Source organism: Leucoraja erinacea, chromosome 35, assembly GCF_028641065.1.
Source record: "Leucoraja erinacea ecotype New England chromosome 35, Leri_hhj_1, whole genome shotgun sequence".
In the NCBI taxonomy this organism is placed as follows: domain Eukaryota; kingdom Metazoa; phylum Chordata; class Chondrichthyes; order Rajiformes; family Rajidae; genus Leucoraja; species Leucoraja erinaceus.
The window spans coordinates 14,678,260-14,702,821 of record NC_073411.1 but is presented as its reverse complement, the minus strand read 5'-3'; the positions used below and the strand labels follow the sequence as shown (position 1 = coordinate 14,702,821).

Sequence of the window (24,562 nt, the reverse complement as noted above, 5' to 3'; positions counted from 1 at the left end):
TGTCTCTGACTGTCTACCTTGTCTATGCCGGTTGCTGGGCGTGTGTGGAGAATCTATTGTCTTGTAGTGGATCTCAGTCATAGAGTGATACAGCCCACACCGGCCAACATGTCCCATCTACACTGGTCCCACCTGCCTGCGTTTGGTCCAATCCCTCTAAACCTGTCCTATCCATGTACCTGTCTGTTTCTTAAACATTAGGACAGTCCCAGCCTCAACTACCTCCTCCGGCAGTTTGTTCCATACACCCACCACCCTTTGTGTGAAAAAGCTACCCCTCAGATCATTTAATAAATCTTGTCCCCTTCACCTTGAACCCATGTCCTCTGGTCCTAGATTCCCCTACTCTGGGCAAGAGACTGTGCATCTACCCAATTTTATGCACCTCTATAAGATCAGTCACTGATTTTTTTTGTTTTGTGTTGTTTGTCTTTTGCATAAAAGTCCGCGAGCATTGCCACTTTCATTTCACTGCACATCTCGTATGTGTATGTGACAAATAAACTCGACTTGACTTGACTTGATGGAATCCACCCTGCCCCAAGCTGCCCCACTCCTTCACCACCCCTGGGTATAGAGTTGAACCAGTGGAGCCCAGTCACACAATGAGCACGGGCACCTCGCGGGGTGTACGTGGCAATGCCGATGTGTAGCCGGCGGTGGCGGTACTCACCACACAGGGCGTTCACGGTGAATGGTGGCACGGATACGAGGCTTCACGTACTCATAGTAGCCCTGGTTCTTGTGCTCCTCCTGGCACCAGGCTATCTCAGCATTGCAGTACTTCTTTGCTTCTTGTTCAATTATGTCAAACGGGAAGGGAGAAAGCTGCCGAGAGAAGCACAAGCAACACAGTCAAACGCCTTAGACAGTGGCGGCAAACCAACACACATGCTGCACCACTTCATCTCTCATCATTCTGGAAATACATTTTATAAAGCATCTAAGGGAATGTGCTAAGGTGATTTGAAGAGCAAACACATGGGAAATTCATCGTGCGTAGGAAGGAACTGCAGATGCTGGTTTACATCAAAGAGAGACACAAAGTGCTGGAGTAACTCAGCGGGACAGGCAGCATCTCTGGAGAGAAGGAATGGGTGACGTTTCGAGTCGAGACCCTTCTTTGCACTGATGGCATTACCAAGGAGCAGCCTGGCCACAGAACACCACTCACCACAGGGCAGTGTCCAGGAATGAGGCCAACCTGACCTCTCGGCTGTGGTGAGCAAAGCACAAACTGCTGGAGGGGCAAGGAACCCTTCTTCAGGTGGCCCAAAACAACATCTGTCTATTTGCCTCCACAGATGTTCCCCATCACACTGCATCGCTCCATCTGTTTGTTCTCTTCTCTCCAGATTCCAGTATCTGCAATTACTGCTAATACCTGACCTTGCAGCTTCCGGCTGAAGGGTCTTACTAGGATTGTAACCACCTGCTCCACAAAGCCAGGCCATCCAGTGTAGGGGGCAAGTTGGTTACCACAGGGGATGGACAAAAAGCTGGAGTAACTCAGTGGGACAGGCAGCATCTCTGGAGAGAAGGAATGGGTGATGTTTGTCACAGGGATCTAACCCAGGCTAAGACGGGGAGCAGGTTAAACAGCAACACTCGATAACCACTGGCCACCTCATTGGAGACCCTCGGTCTATCTTGCACTAAACATTATTCCCTTTAACCTGTATCTGTACACTGTGGCCAGTTTGATGTCATCATGTCTTGTCATTCTGCCGACTTGATTGCACGCAACAAAAAAGCTTTTCACTGTGCAATAAACTGAATGGATATTTTTAATGCAGAGAAAGATAGATTCCTGATTAGTGCGGGTGTCGGGTGTTATGGGGAGAAGGCAGGAGCATGGGGATAGGAGGGAGAGAAATCGGCCGTGATTAAATGGCCTAGACTTGATGGGCTGAATGGCCTAATATTGCTCCTATCACTTATGCACTACACTCAAGGGGCAAGAGTAAATGGACATCTGTGCAGGGGGCAGGAAGAGGGCTGGAGCCAGCTCTACCTGCTGCCCTCCTGGTGACAGGTAAACATGCAGCCTCCTACAGAAGTAGTGCTCACCTGCTCCACCCTGGTGATGGCAACCTCAGCTTGCAAGTCTCTGGTCTTGCGCTCTTTTGCCAGCTCATAATATACTTTACCAGTACAAAGCAGCAGCCTCTTTACATCCTGGGGCTTGTGAGCTGCAACTCCGTCCTCCACAATACCACGCAGGAACTCTGTGCCTGCAGTAGGGGAAGATGATGCAGTGTGTCGTCAGACTGCATCAGCGGCAGGCAATGATGCTTCACTTCCTGCAAAGTGTTCTGCTTCTCTCCTTCCCCCCCCCCTCCATTTCCTGGCCAGCAAGTCCCATAAACCACAAGCTAACCATGACAATTTTACCACTTGTCACCAGCAACAAGCTACAAGCACAGTGAAGTAAATGAACAGATTCATCACAGCACGATATTAGCAATGTGTCTTTCCAGCAGCAACCATGGACTTGTGTTGGGAGGCTAGTTTCTGTGGATGCGTGTGTGTGTGTGTGTGTGTGCGTGCGTGCGTGCGTGCGTGTGTGTGTGAGCACGCACGCACGAGAGAGGGAGAGAGAGCATTTACAAGTGGTTTCAGTGTATGTCCAAGTGGGTGTGATGGAAACTGTTGTCCCAAATCTCCAGCAAACCAGTGGCCCAGATTCATTCCCGATCTCTGGTGCTGTCGGTGTGGAGTTTCCACGTTTTCCCCAGGTGCTCCAAATGTTTCACAAAGATGCGAGGGCTAGTAGGTTAATTAGCCACTGTAAATTGCCGCTGTAAAACCCACCCTGTCACAGGGAGAATGTACAAACTCTGCACCCAATGAACAGCAGGCAAGAATAACAGCATTGTATGGCAATAATAAACATGCATCATGTACCCAATATCCTAGCGCAACTCCACAACCTCCGCTTAGATATCGGTGAAGAGTTTAATATAACCCGTTCCTTGAGTTTAGTTTAGAGATACAACATGGAAACAGGCCCTTCAGCCCACCAGGTCCATGCCGACTAGCGATCGCCCGTACACTAGTACTATCCTACACACTAGGGACAATTTACAGAAGCCAATTAATCTAAACGCCTTTAGGAAACCAGAGCATCCAGAGAAAACCCACACGGTCACAGGCAGCATGAAAACTCCAAACAGATAGCAGCTGTGGTGCGGGAAGGCAGCGGCACTACGTGCTGTGCCACTGCTGCCCCTCCATACCCCTTCCCCAAATATTGTGAATACAAGTGGCCAGCTTGCAGACACTCTCCACGTCACACTCACGTACCTGGCAGCATGGTGTCAAAGCTGGATTTGGCGTCTGGATGGCGAAGCAGTGATTTGGGAGTGAAGATGATCAACTGAAAATCAAAGAATAAACATATTAGCTTCAAAACGGACAATGTGCTGGAGTAACTCAGCGGGTCAGGCAGCATCTGTGGAGAACATGGATAGGTGACGTTTCACAGAGTGCTGGAGTAACTCAGCGGGTCAGGCAGCATCTGTGGAGAACATGGATAGGTGACATTTCACAGAGTGCTGGAGTAACTCAGCGGGTCAGGCAGCATCTGTGGAGAACATGGATAGGTGACGTTTCACAGAGTGTTGGAGTAACTCAGCGGGTGCAGCAGCATCTATGGAGCTAAGGAAATAGGTAACGTTTCGGGCCGAAACCTGGAAGGGTTTCGGCCTGAAACGTTGCCTATTTCCAGAAGGGTTTTGGCCCTAAACGTTGCCTATTTCCTTCGCTCCATAGATGCTGCTGCACCATAACTTAGCAGGTCAGGCAGCATCTGTGGAGAAACATGGATAGGTGACGTTTCACAGAGTGCTGGAGTAACTCAGCGGGTCAGGCAGCATCTGTGGAGAACATGGATAGGTGACGTTTCAGAGTGCTGGAGTAACTCAGCGGGTCAGGCAGCATCTGTGGAGAAACATGGATAGGTGACGTTTCACAGAGTGCTGGAGTAACTCAGCGGGTCAGGCAGCATCTGTGGAGAACATGGATAGGTGACGTTTCACAGAGTGCTGGAGTAACTCAGCGGGTCAGGCAGCATCTGTGGAGAACATGGATAGGTGAGGTTTTGGGTCAAGGGCTTCTTGTACATTGTGTCTGAGAACAAGCTATGAGCACAACAGCAGCTGCCTCCTTTGTCGTACGGTGCAGGTAGACCAGGAACATGGCTTCAACACACAGGGACGAAGCTGTATCTGACATCGACCTCTCTGCAGAACAGGTTCTTCCTGCTGTCAGTCCAGTTACTCTGATCGTTTGTCCACCGCACACGGCAACCGTCTGAAGCAACAATGAACGGAAGTGGAAGAGAGGGTTATTTCAGAAGTGGCCTCTTTTTGTTTTAAAGCAGGAATTTGGTGTAAATCTGGGCTTTCCCCCTATTAAGAACATGGAATAGTACAGCACTGGAGCAGGCCCTTTGGCCCATCATATCTGTGCCGAACATGATACCAAGATAATCTAATCTTGTCTGCCAACATACGACCCATATCCCTCCCGTCCTTATATAGACTCCCTCACTATTCAGAGCTACGTGAAAATGCTGCCATTTTGGGCCAAGATATTTCTATATTATTCTTTGAACCTCTGATCTCAAAATGGTCCCTGGTTTTCCACATCAAATGCAAATTCAGATGAGTATGCACACGAGTATGTACACGAGTATGTACACGAGTATGTACATGTATAAACATGCACAAAGAGCATGCAAAGTGTAGTTTCTGACTGAGATCACCATTACCAACTCCATTACTGTGGGGTGACAAATGGTAGAGTTGCTGCCCCACAGCACCACAGACCCTGGTTCAATGCTGACCACGGGTGCTGTCTGTACCGAGTTTGCACGTTCTCCCTGTGACTGTGTGAGTTCCCTCCCACATACCAAAGATGAATGGCTTCTGTAAATTGACCCTGGCATGTAGGATAGTGCTAGTATACGGGTGATTTTGTGGTGTTTGCTCACTCAGGCAAGAACACCCTCCGTCTGCCACCCAGAGTGTGGATATCGACTGTGGCTGCGTCATTGAAAACTGGGCTTTAAGCTCGGACAGTGTCCTGACCTGGACGGTTCACTGAGCCCATGAGCAACCCCTTCTCATTTCCAAAATATTCCTAACTACCGCACAAAATGCTGGAGTAACTCAGTGGGACAGGCAGCATCTCTGGAGAGAAGGAACGGGTGACGCTTTTGGGTTGGGACCCTTCTTCAGACCTATCCACGTTCTCCAGAGATACTGCCTGTCCTGCTGAGTTACTCCAGCATTTTGTGTCTGTCTTGGGTGTAAACCAGCATCTGCAGTTCCTTCCTACACCTAACTACCACGCGACAGGGAACCGGTGTAAGAGCTCTGTCCTTGTGCAGAGGAGCAGTGATTCTTTGCCTTGCATGGGCAGGGACAATGCAGTCAGACTCCAGGCTCAGCAGGAAGCGTTGCTTAAACCAACACACGGGGCTAAATATAAACCCACTGGCCCGACCCTTCCCTTCAGCCGAGGAACAACGCATCAAACGCAAGCTGGCGGAACAACAGATGTATGTGCGCGTGTGTGGGGACTGCACTGACCGGTTTCCTGAAGGGCAGCAGTATTTGTCTCCTGAGCACATGGAAGTAATTTGCAGGTGTGGAGCAGTTGACGACAATCCAGTTGGTGTCATACAGTTGACGCACCACAAAATCCTCCGTGAATTTCTGGAGTGGGGAAAGATTAATGTTAGTACGATCCCTCAACACCAGAGGTCCACCAGACTGCAGCACGCCTCATCACACACTTACTGGTACAATATCAGGGTCATCATTGCACATCTGCAGGAACCGCTCCGGTCTTGCCGAGGAATGTTCTGGTCCCTGTAACAACGATAAAAGCCACGGATTATTTACAGCTCACTACAACATGCCAATCTCAAAGTGAATGACTGGTATTTAAAAAATGGTTGAGGAGAAATACTACTGTTTTAATAGCAATTGTTAAAACACCCCACAAATATGCTCAACAGCTAAAGCAGCACATTTCACCCACTCTAGGTACATTTTGATGTAAATGTTCTAGGTACATTTGTTAGTTAAACTTCCTGGATCATATGCCAAGAGCTACAGGAAGAGGTTGGACAGACTTGAATTGTTTCCTGTGGAAAGTCGGAGATGGAGCGGAGATCTGATGCAAGCATAGAGAGGGTAGACAATCAGAACCTTACTCCCTGGGTGGAAGCGTCAAAGACTAGAGGGTGGAACTAAGGCGGGAAGGCCAAAGTTTAAAGGAAATGTGCGGGGCAGGTTTCTTCTTTTCCACAGAGGGTGGTGGGTGTCGGGGTGGTGGTGGAGGATGATGCAGTTGTGGTGTTTAAGAGGTTTTTAGGTAGGTACATGGATATACAGGGAATGGAGGGATATGGATCACATGCAGGCAGAGGGGATTAGTTTAGCTTTGCATCATGATCAGCGTGGACTTTGTGGCTCGAGGGGGCCTGTCCCTGCTCTGAACTGATCTCTGATACAATTGCAATATATAGCTGGATATATCCCAGTTACGTCTTCAGTTCCAGTACTTCCTCCATGCCATCTCTATAAACAGGAGTTACTCAGAAATACTTCACAGTCCTAAAGGCAGTATGGGGGTCCTGAGAGCCCCCCCCCCCCCCACGCACAACCCCTCAAATAATTGACACACGCATGTTGGAGGGGTGGGAGATCATAGGTTTGTTTGCATCACAAGTTAAATACAGTAGATTTTTAATTATTTTAGTTATTAGCTGTTACACTCATGTCAGAAAACCTCTGAATTTATTTTTTTCAAGGACGTCAGAACTGTGGTTTGCCTGCTCATTCAGCCCAAAACCCCAAGATAAGCCAAGCAAAACTGAAATGAACATTGGGGCTAGATTTGCAAGTTTTGGTTTCGACCAGCTGGTGTATAAACAGTGCACTATTTTAGGTTTTGCTGCACACGAGGTGAGAAAAGGAGTTTTTAATTCCTTATTTAAATAATGTTCTGTCCCAGTTCCAGCATCTGCTATCGCTTGCGTCTATAATTCTGGGAAAGTGAAATCGAATCATTAAAAATACACAGAAAAACCCCCCAAAAAACCTCAAAGTGCTGGAGGAACTGGGGCAGCATCTGTGGTGGGAACAATCAAACAGTGCGTTGGGGTCAGGACCCTTCTTGGGTCTGAAGTATTGTTTGTCCATTCCCCTTCACAGATGCTACCTGAGCTGCTGGGTTCCTCCAGCAGTTTGTTCCTTGCTCAAGATACCAGCACCTGCAGTTTGTCATCTCCACATATACACAGGGTCTCTGGACGATGGCAGGAGAGGTGCCAGCAGTGCTTGCTAAGGTCTCTCTGGATCTGCACGCCAACAGGCTTGCTTTGTAACTCCAACATGTCCAGGTTAGATTTTACACCTCAAGCTGATTTTAAACATATTCACATGCAAATAAAGCTTTGCACACAAAATGTTCTTTAGTGCATCAATTGTCTTGCAAGCCAGGTTAGAATAATGCTTCCGAAAGATGTCTAAGGTGCAATAATTTCATTGCCATGGCCACTGTACCTTTTGTTGGGACATTACCATACAATAGAACTTTATTTATTCCAGGAGGGACAATAGTCTGCCAACAGTCATAAAACACAACATAGGCAATAGTACAGGAGTAGGCCATTCGGCCCTTCGAGCCAGCACCACCATTCAATATGATCATGGCTGATCATCCAAACTCAGTACCCTGTTCCAGCTTTTTCCCCCATATCCCTCGATTCCGTTAGCCCTAAGAGCTAAATCTAACTCTCTCAATAATATACATGAAACATGAAATTAAAGTGTATAATTAAATTAGATGTCAAGACATGCTGCTTGTGGGTCGGGGTGTGACAGACTCCCACAGTAAATGTTGAAAGGCTGTGTGAGTGAGAGCACAGAGACCAGGCGACTCCTGGACTGGGCTGTGGATAGTTGGCCCTCTGGGGGCGAAGGCTTACCATTCCTTCCATGCCGTGTGGAAGGAGCAGAACGATCCCATTCTGTCGCACCCACTTGGCCTGACCCGGGCTGATGAACTGATCAATGATGCACTGGGCAGTGTTGTGGAAGTCACCAAACTGGGCCTCCCATAGAACCAGGGCATTGGGACTAGCCATCGCAAAGCCCAGTTCAAACCCTGTCGAGGAGAGACCATAGACAATCATTAAACATCCATATCAATGATCTGCACCAGAATGTAAACTTTAATAAGATAGGTAGACACAAGATGCTAAAATGTCTTTACTCAGAGGACGGTAAATCTGTGGAATTCAGTGCCACTGAAGGTTGTGGCTGCATCTCAGCTCCACTGACCCTGGTTCCATTCGGACCTCTGATGTAGTCCGTGTGGAGTTTGCAGGTTCTTCCAGGGACCACGTGGGTTTCCTCCAGATGCTCTGGTTTCCTCCCACATCCCAAAGACTTGCAGATTGGCAAACTAACTGTCCCCAGTTTATAGGTGAATGGCGGAATATAGAGGGGTGGATAAAGATGTGGTGAGAATGAAGTGGGATTAGCGGAGGTGCCTGACGGTTTTGCTGGGCCAGAGGGCACATTCCCCTTTGAGGAAGGTGACCTTCAGTTTGAATCAAAGGTTACACAAATGTGGCAGATAAAATAGCCACCGTTTGACTTTACTTGAATGCCAACCAATCATTCAGGGGCCATGGTTTTGACAGCAGATCACGTGTGTTGTGTTAGAGACACAAATACAGGGACAGCTTCACCCCAGATGGTGTCACGTATCTGAAGCATCCTATTAGCCAACTAGAGAGCGGTCCTGACCTCCCATCCACCTTGTTGGAGACCCTCAGACTATCTTTCATCTGACTTTACCTAGCACTAAACGTTATTCCCTTCATCCTGCATCAGTGTGGACAGCTTGATTGTAATCACGTCTAGTCTTTCCACTGACTGGGCAGCATGCAGCAAAAAAAACTTCCGCTGCACCTCTGTATATGTGACAAACTCAGGAATCTTAGATGAGCCCCCATTGTGTTGTTCTTATTTATTCCCAGCAGTATCGCTATTGTACGTGACTTTATTCCATGCTGTGTTCACACTCCAAATTGCCACATGGGATTACACCGCAAGCTTGGTGCATATTAGATAACGATTTACAGGTTTACCATGAAGATATCAAGTAAAAGATCCTACCCAGCACCCCGTATTCAGAGAGCGAGCTGTTGCACACGGTGTACGGGGCTTGGTTTGGCCATAGGTGGTTCATGGGAATACAGGTCTTCTTGTCCACGTTTTGGTCGTGCAGTACATGATGCCGATGGCTGGCAGAGAAACACAATTGTTCCATTAGTATCAGCGTTGGTATCTATACAACCTGTTGTGGGAGGTTGAAGGCAGGGTGAAGAGTGGAGCAAACAAAGCCTTTCATTGGGGAGTTGGAGACCTTCAAGACAATTAATGAGCAGCTTCTTATAGCAACATATCAACTGCTCCAAAAATAGATGCTAAATGCTGGAGTAACTCAGCGGGACAAGCAGCATTCTGAAGAGAAGGAATGGGTGACCTTTCAAGTCGAGACCCTTCTTCAGACAGTGTCAGGAGAGAGAGAAACTGGAGATATGGAAGGGTACAAAGCCTCTCACTCAAACGGTTTGCTTAAATTGCAGAGAGCAAACATTCACAAACTACCTCTGGCTAAATGATGCACTCATTGTTCCAAAATATATCAGTAACTGTGGCACAAGATATGAAACTTATTTCGAACGCAGTTTTAAAATAAACCAAGAAATAGTTGCACCAAAACCCAGAAGACACAAGGAACTGCAGATGCTGATTTACCAAGATAAGACAGAAAATGCTGGAGTAACATTAGGTCAGGCAGCATCGCTGGAGTACATGGTTGGGTGATGCTTCGGGTCATGACCTTTATTCAGACTGAACCCAAATCGTCACCTATCCACGCTCTCGAGGGATTCTGCCTGACCCGCTGAATTACTCCAGCACTTTGTAACTCTCCGGACTGAAACCCAGGCTATGGTTGGTGCAGACATTTGTTTAAATGTTTGTAAGAATAAACTACATTTTGCTGAAATGTTTCAGGTAACAAGGCTCTTGGTGCCAAAGGGCTTTAGGCACTTGACACATGCTGAGGACATTAAGTGATTCATGTTTTTCAAGAGAAACATGGTGTGGGAGCCTGACATGTTAATAAAGTATGAACTTTGCTCACTTTAACTATTTATGATACGATAGACCTTATTTATCCCAGGAGGGAAATTGAAAATACCTGAACGTTCCTCTCTCCACGTCCTGTCCACTCAAGCGGATATGTATACCTTCGTTCAGCAGGGATCCAAAGGCCATGTACTCCGCCAAGGCCCAGTCCACCATGCGGTTCTTCACCATCTCCCCACGGCTCTTTAGGATGCGAGTTAAACCTGCGAGAATGAGAACCATTCAGCACTGCAAGTATCAACAGCAGAGCAAATGATGCTGAGGGATTAGGTGCCACCAAATTGCTTAAGACCCTCAGGATATATCGAAAATAGACACAAAAAGCTGGAGTAACTCAGTGGGACAGGTAGCATCTCTGGAGAGAAGGGATGGGTGACGTTTCGGGCCGAGACCCTTCTTCAGACCTTTAAGACCTTAAAGGACCCTTTAGTAACAGGTGAAATCACAAGATTCAATTTGTCATTTGGTAGTTCCAAACGAAATGCCGTTTCTGCAGCCATACATTAAAACAAATAACCCAAGAACAACATAATTTACATAAACATCCAACATCGCTGTGATGGAAGGCCAAAAAAACTTCTCTCCACTGCACTCTCCCCCCCAGATAAAAGAACAACATAATCTTGCAACGTGTTAGTCAAGGGAACTGCAGATGCTGGCTAATAAATTATGATCATGAAATATTGGCCAGAACATCAGGGAAAAAAATGTCCAGGTCATTTTTAGAATTGAGGGGTAGAATCTTTCAGCAGGCAGTCTTCCTTTCCCCCTCGGACAACAACTCTTCAGCAGAATTTTGCACCTAATCTTTGGAGCAAAATGAAACAAAAAGACATTTACGTTTACGGATGATACCAAGGGGTTGCAAATGTATGGAACAAATGGTTCCACTGAAAGGATCTGGACAGGTTAGTAAATTAGATCAAAAGGCGAGGAATGATATTTAATAATGCGCAGAATACAAACATAGGATACAAAATAAATAAGGAAGAGTCTGCACGAACATAATCTAGGAGAATGTAAAACATAATCTAGGAGAATTCTAAACCTCTATAGCCTATAGGCAGCTAATTAGACTTTAGAATGTACTTCTTTAGGGGTAAAGCATGAGTTTGAAAGCAGCTGTTACCTTGAGAAAAACAAGTCAAACTATGTCGGTTTGTATTTAAGAAGGAACTGTGCAGATGCTGGAAAATCGAAGGTAGACAAAAATGCTGGAGAAACTCAGCGGCTGCAGCAGCATCTATGGAGCGAAGGAAATAGGCAAAGTTTTGGGCCAAAACCCTTCTTCAGACTGAAGGAAATAGGCAACGTTTCGGGCCGAAACCCTTCCAGGTTTCGGCCCGAAACATTGCCTATTTCCTTTGCTCTATAGATGCTGCTGCAGCCGCTGAGTTTCTCCAGCATTTTTGTCTACCTATGTAGGTTTGTAAAACTGGTTTAACCTGTAGAGATGATTATCCGTACTCATGGATGAAGGAAATGATTTAAGGAAAGGAAGGAACTGATCCAAGGTGAGATCAGTTGTCAATACCTCGTGGGGAATACGCATGGCCAATGTTTGCTCAATGTTATTTTAGCGACCAGATGCCAGCTCCTGTGTGTTACACGTGGGGGGTGGGTGGTGTTGAACAAACGGATGGGCCGAAACACATTTTGATGAGTAAGAGTGTTCTTCAGACTGAAGGAAATAGGCAACGTTTTGGGCCAAAACCCTTCTTCAGACTGAAGGAAATAGGCAACGTTTCGGGCCGAAACCCGGAAGGGTTTCGGCCCGAAACGTTGCCTATTTCCTTTTTTCCAGATGATGCTGCTGCATTGAGTTTCTCCTTCCCATTTGTGTCTACCTATGTAGGTTTGTAAAACTGGTTTAACCTGTAGAGATGATTATCTGTACTTTGTTTAATGAAGGAACTGCAGATGCTGGAGAATCGAAGGTACACAAAAAAGATGATCAAAAACTCATTAAAAAAAAGCAGCATCTATGGAGCGAAGGAATAGGCAACGTTTGGGCCGAATCCCTTCTTCATGACTGAAGAATAGGCAACGTTTCGGGCTGGAGCTTCTTCAGACTTGATTATCTGTACTCATGGACGAAGGAAATGATTTAAGGAAAGGAAGGAACTGATCCAAGGTGAGATCAGTTGTCAATACCTCGTGGGGAATACGCATGGCCAATGTTTGCTCAATGTTATTTTAGCGACCAGATGCCAGCTCCTGTGTGTTACACGTGGGGGGGTGGGTGAACAAACGGATATTATTACAGTGCAGATTAACACATTTTTGATGAGTAAGAGTGTCCGGGGTTATGGAGCTAAGGCGGGAGAATGGGGTTGAAAGATAGATCAGCCATGATTGAATGGCGGAGTAGACTTGATGGGCCGAATGGCCATATTCTGCCCCTGGAACTTACAAAGCTGCATTTTTCCAGATGTTACGCATTGATTTTCTCCTTCCCAATTTGTGTTGTTATTCTCCCCCCCATTAGGTAGTGTTGTTATTAATACTCCAATGCAACTAAAGGATTATATCATCAAATAGATCAAGAAGATGAGAAATGATGGATCAAAAATTCATTTAAAAAATCTATCTTAAAAGCTACATAATATCCCTGTGTCCCAAATATTTGCTGATGTTTCTGGGTGAGAAGTTTGGACTGGAGTCCACAAAACGTGAATCATATCTACCTCCGTGAATGGTGAAGTCTTCTATTGGGACAGAGCTGGCTATGTTCCCAATGTGATTCAACATGTCCTCGGTGAGACCAGTGGAGGGACACGTCATGCTTTTAGGCTGGCCATCAAGAGTGAAAAAACCTGGAGGGGGGGGGAAATGGACAAAAAGTGAATTAATTCTACAAAACAAAGCGCCCTTTTCCCCACTGACCAGACGAATGGATGGACTATTCCCAGCCACCGCTGCAGCCACCTGCGATCAATTCTCGTTCATTGTTTGATCTACGGACCGTGAGACTTTGACTACCGTCAGGTCCTGAAGCACTGAAGATATTTATTTACCAATACTTACCTTCTCATACAGGAACATGGACCTGCACCAGCAAGTGTGTTTACATATTGAGGATGAGAACAAGAGCCAATGACTATGTAAAATATGGAAAAAGCACAAGTGGATGTCACAGTGGTGTTGCTGGTAGAGCTGCTGCCTCACAGCACTAAACACTAGGCTTGATCCTGACTACAGGTGCTGACTGTGCAGGGTTTGTATATTCTCCCATGAGTGTCTGCATGCTCCAGTTTCCTCCCACATCACAAAGTCATGCTGGTTTGTAGGTTCATTGTCCCTACTATGCAGGCAGTGGACATGAAAGCAGGATAACATACAACTAATGTACAGGTGATGATGATAGGGGTGGTTTCCATGCTGTGTGATAATGACTAACACGGACTCATAGCCCTTGTGCGTTATAAAAGTGTTGGGTGAATCAGTTCCAGTGAGTGCGTTGCAGACAGGGGGTGTGAGTCATGTGCACTACAAACAGGAGACAGAAGTCAATACTAGCGAGAGAGAATATAACAAGCAGAAGTGTGAATGATCGCCAACAAGAGTGTACGTGGCATAAGGGGATGCGAGTCTGTACCAGCAAGAGTGTTACATGCAGCAGATGTGAATTAGTACCAGCAAGTGTGTTATGCATGGGGAATGGGAATCAATGGCAGTGCCACATTTTAACAACCAGTACAGGGGGCTTATGTACCACACACACGGCAACAACAACTAGTACAGGGGGCTTATGTACCTCACACACGGCAACAACATCCAGTACAGGGGGCTTATGTACCACACACACGGCAACAACAACCAGTACAGGGGGCTTATGTACCACACACACGGCAACAACAACCAGTACAGGGGGCTTATGTACTACACACACGGCAACAACAACTAGTACAGGGGGCTTATGTACCTCACACACGGCAACAACATCCAGTACAGGGGGCTTATGTACCACACACACGGCAACAACAACCAGTACAGGGGGCTTATGTACCACACACACGGCAACAACAACTAGTACAGGGGGCTTATGTACCACACACACGGCAACAACAACTAGTACAGGGGGCTTATGTACCACACACACGGCAACAACAACCAGTACAGGGGGCTTATGTACCCCACACACAGCAACAACAACTAGTACAGGGGGCTTATGTACCACACACACGGCAACAACAACTAGTACAGGGGGCTTATGTACCTCACACACGGCAACAACATCCAGTACAGGGGGCTTATGTACCCCACACACGGCAACAACAACCAGTACAGGGGGCTTATGTACCACGTGGCACAACTACTACAGGGGGCTTACATCAGTGGCATTGGCATAATGCCATTGTCTTGCCTTCTCCCCATAACCCTCGACACCCATTCTAATCAAGAATGGGTCTATCTCTGTTAGATACACCCAAGGAAAGAGATCTTCTCTGCCTGCAACTAGCCAGCAGAATAACACAGTGGATAGCTTCATCCTTTTGATAGAGTGTGGCGGGTGCAGTTCAGATCTTTATATTGTGCGTTTGGCGAATCAGATCAAAGAGAGCTTTGGACATGGCTCTGCCCACATACCTGGCCACGGGGAGTCCAGCCAGTGTTTAATGTGCATGATTTTCTCATCTTTGGATCGAGTATACGCTTCCTCACAAATCTTATCATATTTGGCCATTTCCTCCTAGACACCAAATAGCAAAAGAAAAAATACTTTCAGACGTAGCAAACATAACCAAAACTGCCCTACAGCAGCATACACATGGAGACCAGCAACTACTTTGGTGCTGAGAACAGTCTTGGTGAGGAGCTCCAGCTAAACAGCTCAGAGTGATACAGTGTGGAAACAGGCCCTTCAGCCCAACTTGCCCACACTAGCCAACATGTCCCAGCTACACTAGTCATAGAGTGATACAGCGTGGAAACAGGCCCTTCAGCCCAACTTGCCCACACCGCCCAACATGTCCCAGCTACATTAGTCCTATCTGCCCAAGTTTGGCACATCTCTCTCCCAACCTGTCCTATCCATGTATTTGCAGAAGCCTGACATAAAAGCTGGCCGTGTGTAGATAGTCTTTCTGGTTTATTACTGTCATGTGTACAGAAGTACAGTGAAAAGCTTGGTTTTGCACTCTATCCAAACGGATCAAGCATACGACACATAAATCCAATTAAGCCAAACTCGTGTACTGTCTAGTTACAGCACGGAACCTCACGGTAGAGAGGCTGGTGAATTAGCACCAAGAAGCAGAGAAGTGGCAGGTAACTGCTGGAGCTGTCTGGAGTTCTGGAGAAACGTACTCCTTCACAGCGAGTTTCTTTATTTCATGTGGAATAAGTGGAGATTTGAACACACATTCTCTGGATTACGATTTAATTAATACAGCTCTGCACTGTTGTGTTTCAAGACTCCGCAACGACTGAAAATGTAAACGTCAAACCTCAAACTCCTGCTGAGTGACCACACCCTCGGACGTCAGCTTCTCTGCGTACTTCTTCAGCACCGGCTTCTGCTTCTTGATCTGCTTGTACATCAGTGGCTGCGTGAACATGGGCTCATCCATCTCGTTGTGCCCATTGCGACGGAAACAGACCTGTGAACACACCGACCAGTGGGCTCAGCTCATTCTTAACTCCAGCAAATACAGGCCCAGCGCTAAAACACTCATCATGGGTTAACCTACTCATTCCTGGGACCATCCTTGTGAATGGTCTTAATCATTCTTTGTTGATGAACATCAGTGACCACACCATCGCCATTCTCCCGCTGTTAACCTTCCCCTACGATGGCTTTGGCAGCCAGTGCAAGAATTACTTCACTTGAGAACGATGTCAGTTTTCATCAGGTCAAGAGTTTTGGAACAATTCTTGTACAAGAGACAGTGTTATTTTCCACTCGGTTTGTTCAGTGTTGGTCAGAGGCCCCATCATTTCATTCAGTGCATTATAGAAATACTTTGATAATATGAGGCTAGGCAAATGTACAACTTAAACCACCCACACAGCTGATTATCTTGGGAAAGTTTTAAAAGTTTCACAGAAGTTCTGTGCCTATTATTTTCCTAAAGATGTTTTGCACTTCCTTTGAGAAGTCACACTAAACCATGCTCTGCAGCTGTGAGTTACTTCCTGGTTGGTTTTCTGCTGCAACCTGAACAAAATGGAGTTAGGCCCCTGTCCCACTTAGGAAACCTGAACGGAAACCTCTGGAGACTTTACTCCCCATCCAAGGTTTCCGTGCGGTTCCCGGAGGTTTATGTCAGTCTCCCTACCTGCTTCCACTACCTGCAACCTCCGGCAACCACCTGCAACCTCCGGGAACTGCATGAAAACCTTGGGTGGGGCGCAAAGTCTCCAGAGGTTTCCGTTCAGGTTTCCTAAGTGGGACAGGGGCATTAAGCTACTATGTACAGCTCATGTGATGAAACATGCGAAGGGCCAGTGAATGACCGACCGGTCACCTACCAAATCAACCACGACATCCTTATGGAAGGTGTTTCTCCACTCAGCAGCCACATTACACACATACATCACCGCCTCGGGGTCATCACCGTTCACGTGGAAAATAGGAGCATTGACCACACGGGCCACATCCGTTGGGTATGGAGAGGACCGGGCAACACGTGGGTCAGTTGTGAATCCAATCTAGCAAAGTAATAACCAAAACCACAAGTTACAACAACGAATAATCCCTTGTTGGAGCCGGGCATTTAATAATAATAATATCCTTTATTGTCATTGCACGTCAGTGCAACGAGATTTAGTTGCAGCTTCCAACCGATGTAAAAGAAAAGTAAAATAAATAAATAAGCTGTGTGACGTGACCATCCGAGGGAGACAGTCCAAGGGGGGGTGGGGGGGGCTCAGCAGGGCCGGTTCAGAGCCGCTGTAGCTCTGGGAATAAAGCTGTTTCTGAGTCTGGAGGTTCGGGCGTAGAAGGCCTTGTAACGTCTGCCAGAGGGAAGTAGTTCGAACAGTCCGTTACAAGGGGTGTGAGGAGTCTTTATGGATGCTGACGGCCTTCCTGAGGCACCTTGTGTGGTAGATGCCCTCCAAGGCTGGTAGCTATGTCCCAATAATCCTCTTTTTTAAATGCTTTAAACACAGGAGCAGATGTAGGGTACATAGATACATGAATGAGTTTTAGTAATGAGACCATGGCTAACTAACTTGACATAGCCACCCTTCCCAACTTCATCCATCCCTTGGTTGTCAAAGGTCAGCCAATCTTAGATTGAATTGAAATGAATACATTTTATTAGGCAAGTTTGTATGCGTACAAGGAATTTTCCTTGATGCTTTGCTCATAAGGATATACAGTAGACAATTAAAAATAAAACATTATAAACATTATAATTTAAACATGCCTAGAGCTTTGTCCAGGTGCAGAAGAACTTTTAATCCATGATATCAACATTTATATATTTTTATAGACGCTAGCCTTTCTCTCTACTTCTTGATTTGCTAATCCCATCTGTGACATTTTGGCAATCAATGTAGTTGGGACAGATTCCTTTGCACCTCCTCGGTTTCTGGCCGTTTGCCATTTAGAGGTGTCCTGTTCTATCATGCTAGGATCCAAGGAATACCAAATAGCTGCTGCATTGAAATTCATTTGCAAGTTTCATTGAATCTATTAGTATTTTATGTTGTAATTTATAAGTTTTACGCTTGTATTGTTTGGAAAGTACATGGTGACTATCCAATAGCAATGCATAGATGATCAAGATAAGAAGTTGCACCAGGTTGTCAGAGCTGAATCAGCCCTGGTTTACAAGCAGCACCCACCCTACAATGACTGGAGGGAACAGAGTGATGATTAATTTGTGACCTTTTCCACTGTAACAAAGTCAAAACGACTTGAACTGACACAATCTTGTTAACCATTCCAGTACGCTTCTTTAACCAAATGTTTTTATTTCAACTTAGCACATTGCATACTATTTAAAAAGTCATTTATAACTAAATAAGCGGCTTGAGGACATTGCAACGGTCAGACACAGAGTGCTCCTTTAAACCGATACTTGAGGGAAGTGTGCAAAGTAAAAGGAAAGGTTTTGGTGCAGAGATCACCAGATCTTTGTATTTGCAGGAATTACTATTGATCAAGTAAATTCTGGGCAAGGTTTCATGCAATTTGCATGCCCATGGAAAATATGGATACGTTGCTCTTCATGCGAGTCATTTGTAAATACAGTGAACAGTTGCAACAAAGATCATATCTTGCCAATTTGAATGCCTACTAACAACGCGTAATTATTTTACCCTATCCAAATCAAGAACTTTCCTTTCCATGAGCCTATCTCTTGCAAAGTTAGACTTGCGAGTTAGGCCAAGTCCATAGACATTCCAGTCGCCACTTCCAAATAAGAGCCAGGTTCATGTGGCACAACCTACCTCTGTTCCACCAAACAGCCTCATTCTACATGGACTTGTCGCTATAAACAAAGTTCTTCCTTTCCACCTCCACTGGGAGACAGTTTGACAATCAGCCAACACGTACGTACCTGGTTGTTTACCACCACATGAATGGTTCCGTGGGTGGTATAGGACGGAAGGTCACTCAAGTGGAAGGTTTCATAGACAATTCCCTGGCCTGCAAATGCTGCATCACCGTGCAGGAGAATTGACATCACCTGGAACAAAGACACAAAGTCAACATCTAACCTGCCCACACTTGGTTCTCAACGAATAGATAACAGTTTAGATTTCTTCCAGCACATTTTAGTTTAGTTTATTACTGTCACATGTAACGAGGTACAGTGAACAGCTTCTTGTTGTGTGCTATACAGTCAGCAGAAAGATCATACATGATTACAACCCTTACAGATACAGTATAGATGGTTTAATATTTAGTGTAAGATAAAGTCCAGTAAAGATAGTTCTCCAGTGAAGTAGATGGTGGGTCAGGACCACTCTCCAGTTGGTGACAGGATGGTTCAGTTGCCAGATAACAGCTGGGAAGAAACCCTGCTCCCCCTCCGTGTCCTCTCTGTGCGAAATCCCCCCACAAAAGGACAGACATGTAATTGACATAGGAGCTGGTAGTTCTAAGTTTTACCTGCTTTCCTTCTGTGTCACTGAGGTAAAACTGTTCTGCTTTGGTCTTTCCTTGAACCACAGGATCCACAGCCTCCAGATGGGACGGGTTGGCCATGAGGGAGAGAGTTATGTTTTTGTTTGATACACGGTTGATCCTCCGGTGGTACATACCCAAATGGTACTTCACATCACCAGTCCCCTGCACATACACAACACCAGAAGATGCACATCATACACTGGCAACATACAGTTTTAGGGGGAAAAGCCAATATCATCGACATTTAGCTCAACAGACGGTTCATTAATTTGTTTCCATGGTCCTGTGACAATCTCACAAATTCATGGAGACAGCTGGCTGTGCACACAGGTGGCCTTTACAGAACGTGTAAAGGTGACCAATATCTTTGCTAAGAAGTAACAATGGCACTAGGAAAGGATTAATCTTATACTTTAGTTTAGAGGTACAGCGCGGAAACAGGCCCTTCGGCCCACCGGGTCCGTGCTGACCAGCGATCCCCGCACATTAACACTAGCCTACACACTAGGGACAATTTTTACAATTAAGTCAAGCCAATTAACCTACAAACCTGCACGTCTTTGGAGTGTGGGAGGAAACTGAAGATCTCGGAGAAAACCCACGCAGGTCACGGGGATAAGGTACAAACTCCGTACAGACAGCGCCCGTAGTCGGGATCGAACCCGGGTCTCCGGCGCTGCATTGGCTGTAAGGTAGCATTCTACCGCTGCACCACCGTGATCAGTTAAAAACAAGTACTGCACCAAATGCTGTGCCCACAACACTCACCTCATCAGCAGCTTCCAATTTAGAGTCAAACTGACAGAAGATCTGCTCCAATTCTTTCCTGATAACATTGGCCAACACATTCAGACGGCCTCTATGGGATGGAAACAAGTTTAAACCAATTGGCCACCGTCCTCAGTAAAGAAGCAAACAACATTCAGATGGTTGGTGTTCAACTCAAGATCCTTGTGACATACACCAAGAATCTCGGGTGAAGATCTAAGGTCCATAATGAAACACGCATGCCCAACTAAGATTTTGCACAATATTGACTAGCTTCATTCTGTGTACAATATTTGGCTTTACAGCAAACAACTTTTTTTTTTTTTTAATGGAATTCCTTTAGTTTTTGAGATACAACTCGAAAGCAGGCCCTTCAGCCCACCAAGTCCAGCGCGATCCCGTACACTAACACTATCCTACACATATGAGGGACAAATCACATTTTTTTTTACCAAAGCCAATTAGCCTACAAACCGGTATATATATGGAATGTGGGAGGAAACTGGAGCCCCCTGGAGAAAACCCAAGTGGTCACGGGGAGAACGTACAAACTCCGTACAGACAGCACCCGTGGTCAGGATTGAACCTGGATCTCTACCGCTGCGCCACTGTGCTGTCAGAGATCATCGTATCATTTTAACAATCTGCCCAAGCTCAGGTACAAGCAGGGAAAAGTATTCATTTTAACACAAATACCTCTTATGCATGACCTCCCCCCCACACCCCAAAGAAAAAGTGATAGTCATTTAAAATCTATTAGATTTAGCCACTTTTTGACAACCATTTTTTATCAGTTCTTTCTGTGTTCAATAATGGAGGTTTAGTTTAGGTTGACATGCATTTGCATTACCTGTGTGGCATGCCCATGATGACATTCTCAACACCATTTTCACTGGACTTGTCAATGATGGTCTTCAGTGCTGGGATCAATACCTCACAACCTTCCAAACCAAAGCGCTTCTCAGATGACCACTTCCTCTGCAGAAACTCCTCAAACCTTTGAGAGAAATCAGTCAACGTCCGACAATAAGGCACAACTATTTGTCAAAGAGACAACACCCACCCACTAAGTTAAAGCCAGGCAAATCCTTGCTAAAAAAAACACCTGGAATTAGTCTGTAGTAATGATCCAACTAATCCCAACAATTTAACCAATTTAACAATAATTTCAGAGTTAAGGACCTATTTTACAGATGATAAAGACAATTCCAGAAAGATTGTTAATTAACCTCCACCCAGTAACCCTACAAGATTACTTTACATTAGACTTTAGTGATACAGCACGGCCACAGGCCCTCACTTCATTGGCTGAAACGTCTTTAAGAATGTACAAGTGTTAGTGTTTCTAGTTGACGATGATTGTTGGGGGGGGGGGGGTGTACCTGGTGGGGGAGGGTGGGACGTACCTGGTGGGGGAGGGGGGGTGTACCTGGTGGGGGGGGGGGGGGTGTACCTGGTGGGGGAGGGGGGGGTGTACCTGGTGGGGGGGGGGGTGTACCTGGGGGGGGGGGGGGGTACCTGGTGGGGGAGGGGGGGTAGCTGGTGGGGGGGGGGGGGTGTATCTGGTGGGGGAGGGGGGGTCTGGGTGGGGGAGGGGGGGGTAGGTGGGGGAGGGGGGGGTGTACCTGGTGGGGGAGGGGGGGGGTGGGGGGGGGGGGGGGGGGGAGGGGGGGGTGTATCTGGTGGGGGGGGGGGGGGTGTATGGGGTGGGGGAGGGGGGGTGTACCTGGTGGGGGAGGGGGGGTGTATCTGGTGGGGGGGGGGGGGTGTATCTGGTGGGGGAGGGGGGGTGTACCTGGTGGGGGGGGTGGTGTACCTGGTGGGGGAGGGGGGGTGTATGGTGAGAGAGGGGGGGCGTACCTGGTGGGGGAGGGTGGGGGGGGAGGTGGCGTACCTGGTGGAGCGGATCAGCCTGGCCAAGAGGGTGCGCTTCTCTTCGTTATTGAACTGCATGGCACGTGGCGTCTCAAACTTTTGCCGAATCCACTGGCACTGCTCCAGGTCATTGATAAACATGAACTCGACTCCAATGTGTTGGCAGTAAGACATCTGTGGCAAAACAAGAGACCATGTACTTTGTGTAGCAATGGAGGAAAACATGCAATCTGACTGTAGACGGATATCTGAGAATCAAACCCTGATCACGCTTATCTTATTTCATGTTTCTCTGGAACATCCAATACATGTGGAATCTATAATCATTCCTCTACTTAAGTGATTCCCAACCAGGGGCCATATAGCCCCAAAGGGACCATGGCAAATTTCAGGGGGGGCCACAGAAAAATTTTTGGATTTAGGGGGCCACAGGTTCAATGAAGGGGGCCACTTTTTTCCGCTAATAATGTCAGGGGGGGGGGGGGGGGCACAGAAAAATTAAAGAGCCCAAGGGGGCAATGAGCTAAACAAGGTTGGGAACCACTGCTTTACTTCTTTCCGATGATCTTTCTCTCTCACTTGTCGATTCCAATAACACGAGACGTTTAAATTAGATTGGGACGAGCAGCTTACAGGCAGGACTACATCCAATGTGCAACAACTATTCAAAGAAATGAGAGTGAGAACTCAAGGCCGATTTGTAGCCATATGAGGAAAAGGAACTCTGAACATCGAGGGATGTTGGGAGGGGTACATTATAAAAAGGAAGCACACAGCAGGCACAGAGAACTAAAACAGCAAATATATATAGGATATTTCTATAGAAATACAAAATATAGGATGATAGGGGAATCAGAAGGGGAAAGACAAAGAAAACACTGGCAGACAAGATTAAGGGAGCTTCCAAAGCACCGTGAAGGGCAGAAGCGTGGAACAAATCATTTATAAAGTCTTGACAGAACTCCGCAGACTTGAATCAACAATCAAGATGGGAAAATCCAGAATTAAAGATTGCAACCCAAAGATAAAGCATATGCCAATTAGGACATTTGCAGTTCTCTACAGCAGAAGGCAAAATAATAAATCTATTCAATAAGGAACAAGGTAGAGGTCTTGTGGCTAAAGAGAGCAAGTAATCTGGGGAGGCACTGGATTTGTATGGTCTGCCATGGTCATACTAAATGATAGAGCAGGCTCAGAGGGCCGAATGGCCTCCTATAATCTATAGGAGAGCCTGCATGAAGCAGGTTGGATGGTAGTGGAGATTTTGTCAAAAGCAAGGGTTTAAGAAAAATAAAAAAATGGACAGATGTCGTTTTGTTGCTAGGGAACAAGGTAGATATGTGATAAGGTGCACAAAAAGTCAGCCAAGTGCCTATTTAGGCTCTATGTCCTTAAAGGAAAAAAAACAAAGCTATACTTGGCATGACTAAGTGAAGGCTGCTATTTTGAGGCATTTAGTACTTTTCTTGGCTGTGAATGAAATGGGCACTATTACTGTGGAAATGCCAATGACCTCAGTATTATATCCAGCTCTGATGCAAGGAAACCTGCTGATGCCAAAAAGCCACGCGACACAGAGGGCCTGCTGTGGGTCTTTGATTTACAGAAAGCAATGTGTAGAACTGCAGATGCTGGTTTAATCGGAGGTAGTCACAAAAAGCTGGAGTAATTCAGCGAGACAGGCAGCATCTCTGGAGAGAAGGAATGGATGACGTTTCAGGTCGAGACCCTTCTTCAGACTGAAATGTCACGTCACCCTTTCCTTCTCTCCAGGGATGCTGCTTGTCCCGCTGAGTTACTCTAGCATTTTGTGTCTACCTTCAAGCCATTTCTCTGCACTGGCTCACACCGCAGGTTTCCTTTATAAATAAAACATCCTGCAACATATAAATACTAATGAACTTTCTACATACAACCAGAAGGAAAGCAAACAAAAAAAGCTGCTGTTTAAGTTTGATCACGTACCTCCATTCGCTGGATAATCTCCCGAAGTGGAAGGGCAGTTTCGTTGCCTCCGATGAAGGTAGTCGTGGGCAAGTGGAAGACTTTGTCGAGATCAGACTCATCTAGGCCATAAAATGCTGCACAATTTTGTCCATGAGACATGACACGAGGACGCAGAGAGGAAAAGGGCAGCGTGGAGAGAAAGCGACGGCAAACACAGTCCAGGAGTTGGAAGTAAGAAATGAACACGGAGGGGGTGCAGAAGAGCAGCGTAAAAAGCATGCAGTGCAGGTCAATAACAAAAGATGTTACAGAGAAAATGAAAAGCGCAATAGAAATATTGCAAACACAAGCAATAGCGGAAGGCATCAAAGTTAGAATGTGTCATGTACGCAGGTACATGGTGAAACAGGTGGAAGGCGATGAAAAGATGCATTCATGAAGGATGAGGACATTTAATTTGTAGATATTAAACAGAAAAAGAGGAAGCACCATCGAGAAAGATACATTAGTGTACACAATTAGAGACAAGGAAAGGAAAGTGAGAAGGGATAAACAAGAATAAGAAGTTATTTTTTAGTATTCAATACTATCTACCACACATGTATGTATACCATCAACAGACACAATAGGTAAACCA

General features: G+C 46.2%; 1 protein-coding gene across 7 annotated transcripts in view; it reads right to left on the bottom strand.

Annotated features, from left to right (window-relative positions):
* LOC129713403 (2-oxoglutarate dehydrogenase complex component E1) overlaps positions 1-24,562 on the bottom strand; it is a 64,743-nt gene that overhangs the window by 1,838 nt on the left and 38,343 nt on the right. For 5 of the 7 annotated variants that reach the window (XM_055662438.1, XM_055662442.1, XM_055662436.1 and 2 more), the window contains 18 exons: positions 23,944-24,059; positions 21,995-22,149; positions 20,951-21,097; positions 20,101-20,191; positions 19,315-19,494; positions 18,761-18,889; positions 16,719-16,898; positions 15,695-15,847; positions 14,835-14,937; positions 12,932-13,060; positions 10,297-10,447; positions 9,204-9,331; positions 8,006-8,184; positions 5,808-5,879; positions 5,598-5,723; positions 3,307-3,379; positions 2,071-2,234; positions 674-828 (listed from right to left, as the gene is read on the bottom strand). In XM_055662438.1, the coding sequence (XP_055518413.1) occupies positions 674-828; positions 2,071-2,234; positions 3,307-3,379; positions 5,598-5,723; positions 5,808-5,879; positions 8,006-8,184; positions 9,204-9,331; positions 10,297-10,447; positions 12,932-13,060; positions 14,835-14,937; positions 15,695-15,847; positions 16,719-16,898; positions 18,761-18,889; positions 19,315-19,494; positions 20,101-20,191; positions 20,951-21,097; positions 21,995-22,149; positions 23,944-24,059 (2,431 nt within the window). The remainder of the gene's footprint in view (positions 1-673; positions 829-2,070; positions 2,235-3,306; positions 3,380-5,597; positions 5,724-5,807; positions 5,880-8,005; positions 8,185-9,203; positions 9,332-10,296; positions 10,448-12,931; positions 13,061-14,834; positions 14,938-15,694; positions 15,848-16,718; positions 16,899-18,760; positions 18,890-19,314; positions 19,495-20,100; positions 20,192-20,950; positions 21,098-21,994; positions 22,150-23,943; positions 24,060-24,562) is intronic. The other 2 variants (XM_055662440.1, XM_055662439.1) reach the window with 1 other exon arrangement.